Source organism: Falco peregrinus, chromosome 1 (assembly GCF_023634155.1).
Source record: "Falco peregrinus isolate bFalPer1 chromosome 1, bFalPer1.pri, whole genome shotgun sequence".
Classification (NCBI taxonomy): domain Eukaryota; kingdom Metazoa; phylum Chordata; class Aves; order Falconiformes; family Falconidae; genus Falco; species Falco peregrinus.
The window spans coordinates 69,203,954-69,218,291 of NC_073721.1; the positions used below are offsets into that span (position 1 = coordinate 69,203,954).

Genomic DNA, 14,338 nt, shown 5'->3' on the forward strand with positions numbered 1-14,338 from the left:
GCATAAGGACTATCACTCAATTTGTAAGACATGGGGGAAAGAGCAAAAATTGCTGAACGCTGCTGAGGCACGTGCATAGCAAAGGGACATTGCAGCAGTAAGAGACACATGGCTCGAGCGAGGCATACAGCAGCGCTGAACACCCACTGTAGTAGCAGACAACTTTCTTCTGGTGGCAAAGGCAGGGAATTTTTGCCATAAACTTGAAGAGGATAGCAAGGGGTGAAATCGCTAATGAAGAAGCACCTCCTGGGACCATCACATTGATTGACGTCCCCGCTAACCTTAGGCATCCCAGTTGTACGGCTCTGCTAGAAATTCCTGACAGAAACCAGCAAAACTACGAACAGCATCTCCTCTGTGTTACTCGTATGCATGTCCTTGAAGAGTGCCAGGAAGAAGCATGATGCTGTTGGATTCGTCTGCAGCTGGGAGTGGATGCCGTGGGCTGCGGGAAAGCGCCTCAATAGGAGCTCCCAGGCGTGACTTCCCATGCACCACCCTCCTCTGTGCAGCAGCAACTCTGCCGCAGACAGTGAGAATAATGTATTTCCAACTGAAAGCGGTGTGCTCCAGCTGGAAACAGGCTGGCAGCACCAGAAAACATTTCGGTTTTTCTTCCTGCTGGTTTCACAACTGGCATGCTTTTAGTGTGAGAGATTTTCACTTTTAGGGAGCTCTGCCATTAACTCATTTTATATGAAAATATTGCATACACGGAACAAGAACACAAAGGGCATGGATTATCCAGAAGAGGTTTTTCCAGGTGACTGATACATCTAGCAAATTACACCATTGCATTTTGGCTGCTTGAAGAACATTTCTGCACTTTAATTTTATTAGAATAGTTAAATAATAAAATCTGTATCTTGTTTAGTGTTACAGCCTATTCTTCCAAAGCACTCTGGCAGCTCTTTCCCCAATCCACTTACCCAGTGTATAGGTCGGCTATATATGCCTGGTTTTCTAAAGGTCACTTTGGCTCCCTTCTTGCCATTTTACTGTAATAAGCACTATTCTGTGATGCACAGCAAGCACCTTGCTCCCAGAAAACGATGCTGCTATTTACACTTCCTCTCTTTAGATGGGATTTACCATATTGCATCCATGTCTGCTATATAGCCGAGGTTCTGCTTCACTGTATGTATAGATATATGCATCCCTCTGGCACATCGGTACTTGGGGGTAACAGCCAACATCAGACTCCTCGAACCTAGTGTTGTCAGAGGATGCTTTTTGAGAAGCAAGGCCTGACTTTGCTGTTTGCTTGAAACAGAGGTACCAAGAAACTAATCATTCTGCCTGACCTACGTTTCCTTCCTTAGGAGGGGTGGTCTGGGGTTTAAAGCAGGGACGGGGACCCAAGCCTCCCTGCCCTGTGCCGGGGCTCACCACAGCCTTCCTGGGTGATCCCAGACAACCCATTAATGGGATAAATAACACTCATCAGGAAGGAAACTTCATTAATAATTTTAAACAAGAGCTTTGCGACCTTGAAATAAAAATGCTACAAGTAGAAGTGAAATAAAAATACTGTCTTTACCATGGAAGTGAAAGTTGTCTGGAAAAAAAAAGGAGTGAATAAATTGAGTAATTAATATAGACAGTGGCTGATCTTACAAATCTTTCCTCACCTGAGGTTATGCCGTAAATTTATCTCAGCTGTAAACATGAAGCAGCAAAAAGAGAGACCGGGGAAGAAACTGCTCATGGGGAAAATGCATTTTGCAGGGCATACGGGAATCTACAAAGGCTAGCAGGGTAAACAGTAGTTAAGTTTTTCTAGTGCTATAAATGTGCAAACCTTTGTGAATGTCAAATATGTGCTAATTACTTAAAAATAATTACTATTTTCTGTTTTTATGAATAAGGCTGAGCAAAGTTTCCCTGTTTTAGCCTTCAGGGGAATTTTTTGTTCTGTGTAGCCATTTTTCTGCCATTAGTTTTCATGTTTCTCTCACTGGAAGAATATTTATTTCCTTTTTTGCTATGTTTGAATACCACCCCTAAAATGATGTCATTACAAGACATAACATTTTAATTAAATCCCTCGTTTATTGTCCGTTGACCAATGGCAGGCCCACGGCTGCACAGCGCTATGATTCACTGGCACGTGTGACTTACCAGCACGGCGCTGGGAGTCACGGGGGGAGAGGGGGGAATTCCACCCTGTCCCGAACGGTTTGTGGCTGCTGCTCCTCGAGCATCCGTGCCCGCTGCGCTGGGCTCACGCTGCTTCCTCCTGCCTCCCTTTGCCTGCTCTCCTGCCGTAAGGTGAACTCAGCCAGCGAATGCGGATGGTTGAAGAGCTTTCCAAGGGAATAAAAAAAAAAATAAATAAATTAAAAAAAAAAAAAAAAAAGTGGATTTTCATCAGCGGCTGGGCCGCACCGTCAGAAAAGCAGCTCTTCTTGGCAGGGGAAGGAAGGGGCTGCTTAAACCAACCCAAGTATCACAGCTCCCAAGCCGGCACCGCAGCTGGAGGGAATCGTGCCCCAGCTCCCGGAGCCCTGTCCCCCCACGGCACGAGGGGCGGCGGGGGGACCCCGGGGCCTGGCTGGGGCTGGCAGGGCGGCAGGCAGCCTGGCAGCCCGGGTACCCACGCCGGGGCAGCGGCTGGCGGGCCGGCAGCACCCCGTGGCCGCGCTGGGGCTGCCGAGCGTGGCGGGAGCCTGGAGCGTGACTCAGCCGGAGGAATGTCCTGGCACCGGGAGAGGGTGACGCAACGGGCACGGCTCACCCGTCCCCGCGGTGGGCAGAGGCCAGCAGGCACGGCCTGGCTCCTCGGGCACCGCGCTGGTCCTCAGCCCTGCCCGAGCCATGAGGAAGCTGGCTGGTAGCTCGGAGCCGCAGAGGGCCTTTGGGACCACACCGGTGGAAGAAGGGGAAGAAGTCGCTTCAGCCGGCAGAAGTGACCCTGCCAAGGCACCTCCTGGGCTGGCAGCGGGGCTCGCTGGGGAGCTGAGCTCCACACCAGCACACGCACTCTGCCCCTCGCTGCAGGCTCCCAGGGGCAGCGCGTGGGAGCCCACGCAGGTCTCACCAGCTTGCAGCAAAACCCTGGTAGGCTCCCCCGCTTACAGTCAGATACATCTACCACCTGATTTTTTAAAAAAAAGGTACCCGCAATGTAAGGAAAGGCATAAAACCTCAGCGTTTGCCTTTCACTGAGGTTTTCTCTAATACTCTCTTACACTACAAGAGGTTAGATTTTATCCAGCATTCTTTGCACTCCCACTGAAAATACAGAATTGCTGGAGGGAAACTGGACATTTTCCAGAGGTACAACAGGAGAGCAAAGGGGGAAGGGAAGTGCCCTGAGCAACAGATCTCATTGAATGCAGTTTCCTAGGGATTTCCCTCTCCGAACAGATTGATTTTTTTGACTGAATGGTGTTAAGACTTTCTGTTATTTCAGCATACACCTACACGCAGGTTCTTCTGCTTTCCCTTTGGAGTCCTCTTCCTGAAGGTAATCTGGCCACACCATAAGAGATCTGATGTCTCCTAGCAAAAACCAACAAGTTCCCGAGTTGAACTGGTAAGGCATACAGCCCCACTTTCTTCTATCTCAAATGAATTATTTTATGAAACTTAATTACTTAATTAAGGATCTTAATTACTTTTGTGACCTCTGTCCTTCTGCCAAATTTAACTCAAATAAGCTAACAGGTTAAAAAGTCACTGGGACAAGGAATAGCCCCCGTGAGAGAGGGGATGCCCGAGGAGGGCAAGCAGTAGCCTTGCTTCCATGGGAAACGTGGCGGAAATGGCAGCACTGAGTTTAGTGACGTTGACAGAGAAGCAAAGAGGATGCACGGCACACAGAAGGAAAGGACTATGATTCCAGAGAGCTTCAGTGCATAAGGCAACTTAGTCCATTATAGTCACTTCACACTAATGAGCATCCAGGAGTTGAATCCAAACAAACAGTGCCTTCTGCTTCACGGTGAGTCATAGCTTCCATCCCCGGAGGGTGAGGGGAGGCTTGGAGGGCTTCCTCAGAGGCATGTGCTCCACACAGGGTATCATTCACAAAGCTTTTAGTGCTGCTGCTGCTGCTGCTGCTGCTGCTGGGCCCTCTGAATCATAGGGCTATTTCAGTGGTGCCTGGTGGGATGCAGGTCTTGTGGCACAAGGGTAGTGAAACTCAATGCTTCTGGAGTTCAGCGAGATGCCACGGTGAGGAACCAGCTTTGTCTTAGTGTGCTCCAGCAGTAAGATTTGCTTGGTCATTATTGCTCCTGGCTGGATGCTGGCCATTTCTGTGGCCTCTGAGGTCACCCCTGGGCTCTATCACAAGTTCCTTCTGTGATTGCTGCAGTCACCGGGAGTCCATCGTTCATTTTCTTGAAAATGAGGGCCCCTTTCTGTTTACCTATGACCTCTTTTTCACCCCTGAGAAATGCTCTCAGATTCTGGATAAATCATTTCTTTCTTGGAGATTTCCATGAAGTCACAGAATAGTCCTTCTTCAGCCCTTGCTTCTTCTGTACCCTGACAACTGCCAGGTACCCGTCAGCGATGCGCAGCAGCAGCCCTGTGTGCCTGGGTGCCTCAGGTACGCAACTTGCAAGGTGAAGAGAATAATAAGCACTTCTGATTCATTATTCAGTTTCCATGGAAGTAAAGACAGAGGGTGAGTCATGCACAGTTTTGGAGTTGTCATCCCTGGAGCATCTACCCATGCAACTCCGGAGCTGGTAACTCCTTCGCCACCTTTCCTTTTACAAGCTTGGGATGTGCGGTGCAGAGGCCCTGCACGGGCGGCTGAGGAGCACTGCAAGGGCACAAGATCAGGGCACTCAAACACAGCAGTTTCATGGTAGTGTACAAGCATTAGAAGAAGCCTGCTGAGCCCATGGTGGTGGCTGTGGTCTCAGGCTCCAGAGGATGTATCGCACATGTGCACAGCTACATCTGCTATCAAAGGTGAAGGAACCCTCATGCCACTATTTGCCACAGTGGTGTCCTGACATTGCATATGGCTGAAAAGATGCAGACCTGCGTTTGGGACACTGAGAAGGGCATGTGTCACACAGGCAGCATGCCATGCCATGCTGCAGTGTCATGGAGGCTGTTTTGGGATGCATTAAACCATCCTGACAATGAGGATCTGAAACCACTTAGGTCCACCCCAGTCCATGAAGTTGTAAAAGAGCAGCAGATGCGCAGAAATGGGGCTGTCAAGACATTCCCATGGACTTCTGTTGGTTTAAGCCAACCATAAAACTGTGTCTTGAGGGTCAACCGGTTTAGGATTTATGCTATTCATTCCCATAACAATTTTCACCGATCCTAACTAGTTACTTGTCTGATCAAAAAGCAGCACATATTGTATTTGAAAACTGAATTGGGTAACTCTTCAAATGCAAATACGCAATAAAGGTACCCCTTCCAGGGTCCCACAGTGCTGGCACAGAACAGGCAGAAAAGTAAACAAGTGGCCATCAGCTGGAAAATAGTTGAGTCTAATGCTGTTTTCAGCTCAGAGGTGGTAGGGAGTCCCAAACGCCTACCTGTAAGGAGCAGAGGGGTAACACAGCTGCAGGTTAGTGATTTCAGGGCTGACGGGCCAAACTTTAGATATCGAGAATGCAATTTGGTGTGGACTTCTGCATATGGAGAGGGCAAGATGTAACTCATCATGGTGATGGCAAACATCATTGCTCATCTGGCCAACGTGGCGGCGTATAGTAATGGAGAAACAGGAAAAAATCCCACATCCCTCACACAATGCATTGTGAACGTGTGCGTATATATCTATGTATATACCTGTAGGCTGACAAACACTAGTTTGCTGGTTTCCACCAAGGTACTGGTAACAACTGGGGTGTTTTGGGGAGAGGCGGCTGCGTGGCCATGCACACACCAGGCGCTCACACGTGCAGTGCTCGAGGCCCAGCGTGTGTCGGGTCTCTGGGCTTTCAGCCCCGGAGGCGCACAGCGCTGCCAGCCCTCTGGTCCACTCGGCCGGACAGACGGTAAAACGCTCCGTGTCTGGTGTCCCGCGCCCCACGCAGCGTCCAGCTCGGCAGGGGCAGGCGGCACACGCTCCGCAGGCTGATCCGTACCCTTGCCTGTCTTCTGGCCAGCCACCCCATCCTCCTTCCCACCCGCTGATGCTGCCCCTTCCGTGTCCGGCCCCACGGCCCGGGCAGCTGCCCCGCACCCTGCGCTCGGCCCGGCCCTTCCCCCGCACGGCTCCGCCGCCACAGAACGTCCCTCAGCCGGCGGCCCGGGCGACGCCCGGCCACCGAGGGCATCCGGGGGGGCGACGCCGAAATCGCGACGTCAGAGCGGCGGCGAGCGCCTCGGCCGGGCCCAGCCGCGCCCCGGGCAGGCGAGGCCGGCCCCCGCCGCCGTACCGTGCCCGACCTTGAGGCGGCTGCTACCGGCTGCCCGCGCCCCGCGCCGGGGCGCACCGGCCCCTCGGCAGCCAGGCGGGGCAGGCCCGCGGCGGGCCGGGGGAGCTGCCCGGGGAGCCAGCAGGAGCCGCCCGCCCCGCCGCCGCCAGCCGCACCCGCGGGGCCGCGCCGGCGCCTGGCCTCGCCTCCCCGCGGCGCGGGCGGCCGAGCCCCGGGCCCGGGCGGTGGGAGGGCGGCCGGTGCCCGCAGGCCAGGCCAGGCCAGGCCAGGCCCGGCCCGGCCCGGCCCGGCCCTGCCCCGCGGGGGGCGGCCCGGCGCGGCGCGGCCCGGCGGCACGTGGTGGCGGCGCGGCCCATGTGACCGGCCCTCCCCGGCCGCCGCGGCTCATCCCCCGCCCGGGCCGAGTCCCCGCCCGCCTCGCCCCCAGCGCAGCGCAGCGCAGCGCCGCGTTCTCCTGCGCGCAGCAGCCCCGCACCGCAGGCAGCCGCCGCCGCCGCCCCGGGACCCGGCGCCATGGTAAGGGCGGCGCGGCGCGGCCGAGCGGGGGAGGGCGGCGGGGGCGGCTCGCAGGGGCGGCGGCGGCGGCGGCGGGGCCCGGCGGGGCCGAGCCGAGCCGAGCAGGCCCGGCGCGGCGCGGCCTCCGGCGGCCATTTTAGTCTAATTTTAGCCGGGTGCGGGGGGAAGGGGCGGTGGGAGCGGCCGCGGGGCAAGAGCGGGTGGCGGGGCGGGCCGCGGCGGGGCCGGGGGCCGGCGGGCGGGCTCGGGCGGGCGGCGCAGCGCTCCCTGCGGCATCGCCCGGCCGTGCGAGAGAGGGGCGGGCGCGGGCAGAGGGGCTGCCGGCGCCCTCCGGGGGAGCCGCCGCTGCGGCCCGCCCGGGGCCCGGGCCCGCGGCGTGTCCCGGGGCGGCCGGCTGGAAGCGCTGGGGCCGGAGCGGGGGTGGACGCGGGGCGGCGGGACGCCGGCTGCCCGGAGGCGAGCGCCGTCCCCTCGAACAAAGCGGGGAAAGGGGGCAGGCGGGCTCCCCCGGGACAAAGCCGCCGGCTCCGGCGAGCCGCGCACCTGCCCGCCCGCCCCGCCCCGGGCCGCCGCCGCCGCGGGGGTTGTTGCCGGGCCCGGAGCGCGGGCGCTGCGGGCGGGTGCCGCTCGCTTGCGGTGGGCTTTGCGGAACGGCTTTCCTTGTGCCGTGAGCGCCTCGTTTGCCCTGTCGGTGTTTGGTTTTCTCGCTGCTTTTAGGCTCGCGGTTTGAACGGCGTAGCGAGCCCTGCGGGGAGCTGTGCGCGTTGTAGCTGTGTTTTTGTGTGAAGGAAGCGCGATCGAATAATACTGGTGCGGCAGCGTGAAGGGAGACCCGGGAGCTCTTGAAGCGCGGGGTTGAAGCTGACACAATGCAGAAAACATTTCTGCTGCTTGTAGAGCCTTACATCACCCAACAAAATGAGAGTCATGACAGTGCTGGATGTGAGCTGCTGCTGTAGCATTTGTTCCACTAAAAAAAAAAAATAACAAAAAATCCACCCCCACCCCACCCCATCCTAAACCAAAAGGACACTCTTCTCCTCTCTTCCATTCCCACTCTTCCCCCACCCCTCTCCTCCTCCCCCCATTTGGGCCAAGTGCATAAGAGGGTAATGGGAAGCTGCTTTAGTCCAGTGGTGCGCTTAGTTGTATAAAGCTACTGTCCAGAATCACAGCTGAAGATGCTGAGATCTGCAGCAAGACAGTACAGGATCTATGCCTCCTTCGTGCCTTCTGCACCAGTCCTGCAAAGATCACCAAACTCATAGTGTGTGCTCAGGTTGGGTATAGTACTTTTGTTCTTACAGGGCAGGCAGACTTCTTTATCTAGCACTGTGGGCTACCATCTTTTCTAGCGAGTTAATTTTTGCTGTTTAAACTATTCCTTTGATCTTGTTTTACAGGCTTCTGGAGTAACAGTGAATGATGAAGTCATAAAGGTTTTTAATGATATGAAAGTAAGGAAATCTTCAACCCCAGAAGAGATTAAAAAAAGAAAGAAAGCCGTTCTTTTCTGCTTAAGTGATGACAAAAAACAAATAATTGTAGAGGAGTCAAAGCAGATATTGGTTGGTGACATTGGAGATACTGTGGAGGACCCCTATACAGCTTTTGTGAAGTTGCTACCTTTGAACGATTGCCGATACGCTTTGTATGATGCCACGTACGAGACAAAGGAATCTAAGAAAGAAGACCTGGTATTTATATTCTGGTGTGTAAAAGCAGAGCTTGCTGATAAAATTGAATATTCTGGAGTTGACACTGGGTGACTGAATAACTGTTTTGTTGTGGTTTTCTTCTTTCCTTTAAAGGGCTCCTGAAAGTGCACCTTTAAAAAGCAAGATGATCTACGCAAGCTCTAAAGATGCCATTAAAAAGAAATTTACAGGTGCGGACCTAAAAATGTTTTGCTCGTTAATTATAATGCCTTGTAGATGTTGAGGTTCTCACAAGTACATTGTCGTCCATTTCTCTTTCAGGTATTAAACATGAGTGGCAAGTAAATGGTTTGGATGATATTAAGGACCGTTCAACACTTGGAGAGAAATTGGGAGGCAACGTGGTAGTTTCACTTGAAGGAAAACCCTTATAAAAAGACAGACAAGTGCCATCTGGATCTAAGGAGCTTCCATTTCTGCAGCTCGTTCAATTGGAATAGTATTAGTCTCCCTGTCCCATTCCCTCCTCAAAAAATAAGTCCCTTCCGTAATGCCCCTGAAGGAGATGTCATTGTTAAGCAGTCTACCAGTGATTGCCATTAGACTGTTTAATCCTGGTAGTTTTATGTAGGATCCAAGGAATGCTTTCACGTCACACTTTTAGCCAAAACTGACGTTGCAGGCATTCCTTGCAACATGTACAATGAATGTGATAGTTAATGTGAATAGTCTAGCAGACAGCAAAGGGTAAGCTAATTGAATGCCTTGAAAGTATTGTCCACTGGTCGGATGGTAGACTCTATACAGTATTACTTACAGTTGCACTTGATTGCAGTTCCATGAGGCTCTTGTGCATTCATACACCTCACCTGCCTTGACAAGCCTATTTTTGTGACATGGCAGCACACAACACTATGCATTTAAAGCACTTTTTTGTAATATGTTTGACCCGCCCCTGCCCCTGCCCCAAAGGAATGCCAATTAAGTTGCTGTAACTGTGTCATCAAATTATTGTAGTACCTCAGTTTCATTCCTGTTACATGCATATCTTTATAAATGAAGTAGCTGTTACGATGCCTTTTGTTTTCCATTGAATGTACACTACTGAACAGAAGTAGAAGTTATCTGTTTACCATGTGAGTCTTGAAACACTAAAAGTTTTGTACAACATCAGTCATGGTGGCAATTTCTGTATTAAAAAGAGCCTTAAATGGAACATTGTTTTTTTGAGATCAAAACCTGGCCACGTTGCAATAAAACTTGTGGCTTATTACAGAACGTTGCCTTGTTTTCATTGGAAAATATAGTTTTTAAGTATGTTTAAATTAAGCATATTTCAAATAACTTCTGTGAAAAGTATTGTAAAGATAAACAATCGTTAATCGCATCTTAAATATTGCAAATTTTTCATTCCTAACTGTGATTTGGGCACTGCTTTACAATACTTTGTGGCTCTGTTCTGGTCATTCGATAAAGGACCTGCTCCTAGTTTACCGTTAAAGAAGATACCACTATCGGAGACCATTAGTTCCATGAAATGTGTCAGAAACGTAAAAATATGAAGTAATTAACCACGCAGTGTGTTTCATACCTGAAGGTTCTTAAAGTTCTACACGTCAGAGTAAAACCCTGCACGAAATCTTACAGCTCACCGTCTTTTTTTTGGTAAGATAATGTGTAATGACAATTCTATGCAGAATTTGAATCCAGTAAATAATTGTTGTGTCTTGAGTATCGCAGTTAAGATGGACTTGGTACAAGAAATAGCCTAAATGAACCGTTCTCCTTGTTAGCTTCTATGTAAATAGAACTGGAAAGTGTTTGCCACTACTGAGGCTTGCACTGGGGACATGTTTTGGCTGGGAGCCAAATAATGCTCTCCTTATAGAGAATTTGATCTGCTCTGTGTGAGCAATCCTCCGTTAGCCAGAGCTATTTATGGCAAACACATGCTTTTGTATCTTGTCATCGTTATCCACAAATGGCAAAACTGGACATGATTCTCCTGGTATGCGTAAAGGAGCGCTGTTAGGCAGCCACTGGCAGCTGAACTGTACACGCTGCTAGAAGGAATGCTCTTTATCATTACCTTGTTTTAAAAAGTTGGTAGAGTAGAACTGTGGAGCTTTTAAATATGGGCCCTTTATGTTCAGTCCACAGCCTTTTTCAACAAGGAAGCAGATAATAAGCAAAATCTTCTTTTTGTGTTTGGGTGTTTTTTTTAAATTATTTTATAAATAGTTTAAATGACCTAGTGGTACTGTGTTTAGGCTCTCTTGTCCTGTAGAACTTTAAGACTTTGTTTCAGGCTTCTGGCTATCCCTATGACTTGCACACCTCATTGTGTTAGCTGTTCTATGTAGACTAAACTTCAGTAGAATTTAACTAAAAAGGCATGATGACCACTGACTTAACTAAGTGTATTAATGAGTCTTGGTTTTGTTCTACAAAACTCTCCTTTCAGGTACCTTTTAAGGTTGAGAAGTAACTGATGGTATGCATGTTGTCTAGATAAAAAAACCCACATTTTATTCCTCAGAATAGTCTATTTCTGCTTATTCGCGTTGTGTGCAAAGCCCAGTTTAATGTAAAGATCTACTTTGTGCTTTATGTTTGACTTGAGTTCAGTACAGTATAATGAAATGATCTTTTAACTGATTTTTCACAAGGTACAAATGATTTCTTTAGAAAAAGCCAAAACTGAAAAAGTTAGATTTTAATAAACCAATTGAATTTCATTTTAGACAGTATACTTTTTAAAGCAGTACTGTGTTTAAATTTATCGTTTGTCTCTGCTGCAAACAGTCTGGAAAGATGTCTGTGGCTTCCAAGTTGAATATTAAAGGTTACTTCTTTTTTTTTAAACTAGCTTAGGTGTATATTCACTCAGTCCAAGTAGATATAAAATCGAAGCACAAACTGTATTTATGTAAAGATTCCTACCAAAACAAGTTTTGGATCCAAAAGGATCAGCTTGCCTTCAGTTTGTTGTTGAAATGACTGACTGATGCGAGATCCAATTTAGATGGCTTGCTTTTTTAAAAAAAAACAAAACAATAAAGTGCTACAGAACTGTTACTGTTTGAATTATAAAACAAATGAGAGACAGCTGGCATCTGTTCCAAAATGGTTTGTCAGCTGTTGTTTTCTGTCATTATGCAAAATGGTGAGGGCCTCATTGTGATCGAGGAGTGGAGGAAAATCCTCTCGAGTATCTTCTGTGTATCTCCGTGTAGACGTGACTTTTGGGTATCTTGGCTTCAGTTATTTTATTGATAAAGAAATGTCAAATTTTTCATGGGAGTAGCTTGTGCAGAAATGGCATTTTTCTTCTAAAAAAATACTTCCAAAACCAGCAGTTGTTTTGATTTGGTAAATCCTGGAAGAGGTATAGATGTGAGGGTTTGATTTTTCCAAAAAAGGGAAATCGGTCCAAGATCAGGGTGAGGAGATGAGGTTTGTGCTTGTGGCGATTTTAGAAATGCAAAGTTTAAATTTATATGGAGTGGAGTTCAAGAATCCCTCCTAGTCAGCTCTTCAAATGGATTTTGCGTATGTTCAGTTAAAACCCAAAGTGTTTCCTTTAATTGGAAGAGTCTTCTGCTGCTGTACCATTCCCTCAGAACGAGTGATGGAATACAGTAATTGCCACAATTTGATAATAAGCTTTACTCTCTTATGCCAATTCCAGTATAAACCAAGTTTCCATGTCTGCCTATTTTATAAAGTTCTGTAAGTTCCCCTTAGTTTGTGGTGGCGAGTTAATGATTGTAGAATGAAAACACGGCACTTAACGGTGGATCAAAGATCATCAATGTAGCACCTGTCTATAAGTATTGAGTTTCTTTGAAATATTTGATTTTGAAAACCTGGTATAAATAAACTTAATTTAAATGTCTTCAGATGTTGAGTGAGTTTGTGTGCTAGGGCAGCACCTACACCAGTCACTTCGCTATTGTCTTTGGACTGGGAGCAGCCCAGATACTGTGGAGGGAGAGATCATGGAGTAAATGCGTGGAATACGTGCATTTTTGTGATGGGGTTCACCTACAGCCCATTCAGTTCTATACCCAGCTCTAGCAAAAGCCAGCCCCAGTGGCTCTGGAGGTAGGTATGAAAAATTTTTTAGTGGTTTGGTGCTGGATAACGTTTTTGTTGTGTTGGGTCCTAGCTCGTACGTTCAGAAAATTAGCTGGTTTGTGGTTTTTTTAAAGGTAGTTTACACTGGCAAGTCATTTTTAATATTCAGAAGAAAGCGAGCTAATGCAGTGTGAAAAAGGTGACACCGTGAAGAATGATAAAAAAGTATTTTTGGTATCAGTGGTACCTCTCAACGTAAAATTTCTTGGATCTAGGAATAGCTTAACTGGAAGACGGCTGATTTCATAAACAAACCTGTCAAGAAAGAGCTTCACTGGATTCTCTGGGGAAGACAGGCTTTTACACTAGAATAACAACCTTTTTAGTGTTCGCCTGACAAGCTTTTTGTAGCTGTAGGAGACATATATGAGAATATGCATTAAAAATGAGTGAAAGGTCTCTATGAAATGAAGTATTTTTATATAAATTACTACTCAGTTTAAAAATACTCTGTTCTTACTATATTTGTATTCAGTGCTTGATACCCTGTTGAATTCGGGCATTTTCCTGTTTCGCCTCCCATACTGTTAAATCTGTAATAGCCCCCATACATCTTACTATTCCTTGCATTGCTTTATCTATGCAATCTATTAGTAACGTCTGAAAAAAAATACTGATGTGAAAAATCAAAGCCCTTCATAGGAAATTCAAACAAATAACAATTTCTGTTGTTTATTCGATGATTTGATGTAATTGTCTTTTTATAATTGAAAGGTTTACAGCAAAAATGTGTGCTGTTTAGAGGCACTGGAAATAATTATGACATTGTCTTTTTAGTATCTCGTAGTAGGTTAGTGCTTTTGTAGTCACCTTTACTTTGTAGTTATAGAAGACTGATGATTGGAAAAGAAACTTGAAGGTGCCACTGATTATTCTAAAATGTTTCTACATGTCAACTCAGATTATTTAAAAAAAAATAATTTCCCAGTGCTAGCTTAATTTTTGTTCTTGCGTGAACAGGCTTAGGAATGTGTCTGTAGCTGTAATCGTGCCTCTCCTCTTCCACCTCTTTATTTTTAAAAACAGCTGTGTCACTGCAAATCCCCACCATCTGCCCGCCATCTTCTGTAAAGCTTTACGGACAATCTCCACTTGTACCTTTTAGTATCTATTTTCCCCCTTCTCTTGTTTGTGATTGTAGGGGTTTGATTTAGAAAAACTAAACGCTGTAATATTATGCTCTTCAAAAAGCTTTTCTATTATGCAGGAAGTTAAAAGCATCAGTTACTCTCTGCTGAGCACAGCTGCAGGGTATACATTGGCTTGAAAAAAGAGATGTGATTTTGAGAACCAGTTTAGAGAGCCTTATCTGTGTCTGCTGCCTTTAGTGGCAGCACTGCTTTCATCTGTGACCTTCTATTAAGGCTAATGTGAGAGCTAAGCTTTTCTTCCATTTTGGCTGTTTCACCAGAAAATTGAACGTGCATGTAGCAAACAAGGTGCAGAGAAGCAGAGGAAGGTTTAGAAGAAGCAGTTTTTCACAGAGACCTGTACATCTGGGCGGGCGAGGAGGAGGCGGGGAGGGGGTTACAGCAGAGGATTTGTTTCCTTTTTAATTTCAGCATGAGCTTGCAGCTGTAAAGACTGAGCTCATGTTATCTTTTGCTCTGCCTGGACATACCGATTCCAGAGCCTCAACTGTCTCAATGGTTTTAA

General features: G+C 48.0%; 1 protein-coding gene and 1 long non-coding RNA gene across 2 annotated transcripts; one reads left to right on the forward strand and one right to left on the reverse strand.

Annotated features, from left to right (window-relative positions):
* Positions 1 to 3,150: 3,150 nt before the first annotated feature.
* LOC114013977 (uncharacterized) lies at positions 3,151 to 6,636 on the reverse strand. Its single transcript, XR_003557293.2, has 2 exons — positions 5,776 to 6,636; positions 3,151 to 5,519 (listed from the first exon to the last, which is right to left on the reverse strand). It is a non-coding gene; the product is annotated as an uncharacterized LOC114013977 (long non-coding RNA).
* Positions 6,637 to 6,740: 104 nt separating this feature from the next.
* Positions 6,741 to 12,440, forward strand: CFL2 (cofilin 2). The gene is made up of 4 exons (XM_055817530.1): positions 6,741 to 6,884; positions 8,288 to 8,595; positions 8,696 to 8,772; positions 8,864 to 12,440. The coding sequence occupies exons 1-4, from the start codon at positions 6,882 to 6,884 to the stop codon at positions 8,974 to 8,976; spliced, it is 501 nt and encodes a 166-aa protein (XP_055673505.1). The 5' UTR covers positions 6,741 to 6,881; the 3' UTR covers positions 8,977 to 12,440.
* The last annotated feature ends 1,898 nt before the right edge of the window (positions 12,441 to 14,338 follow it).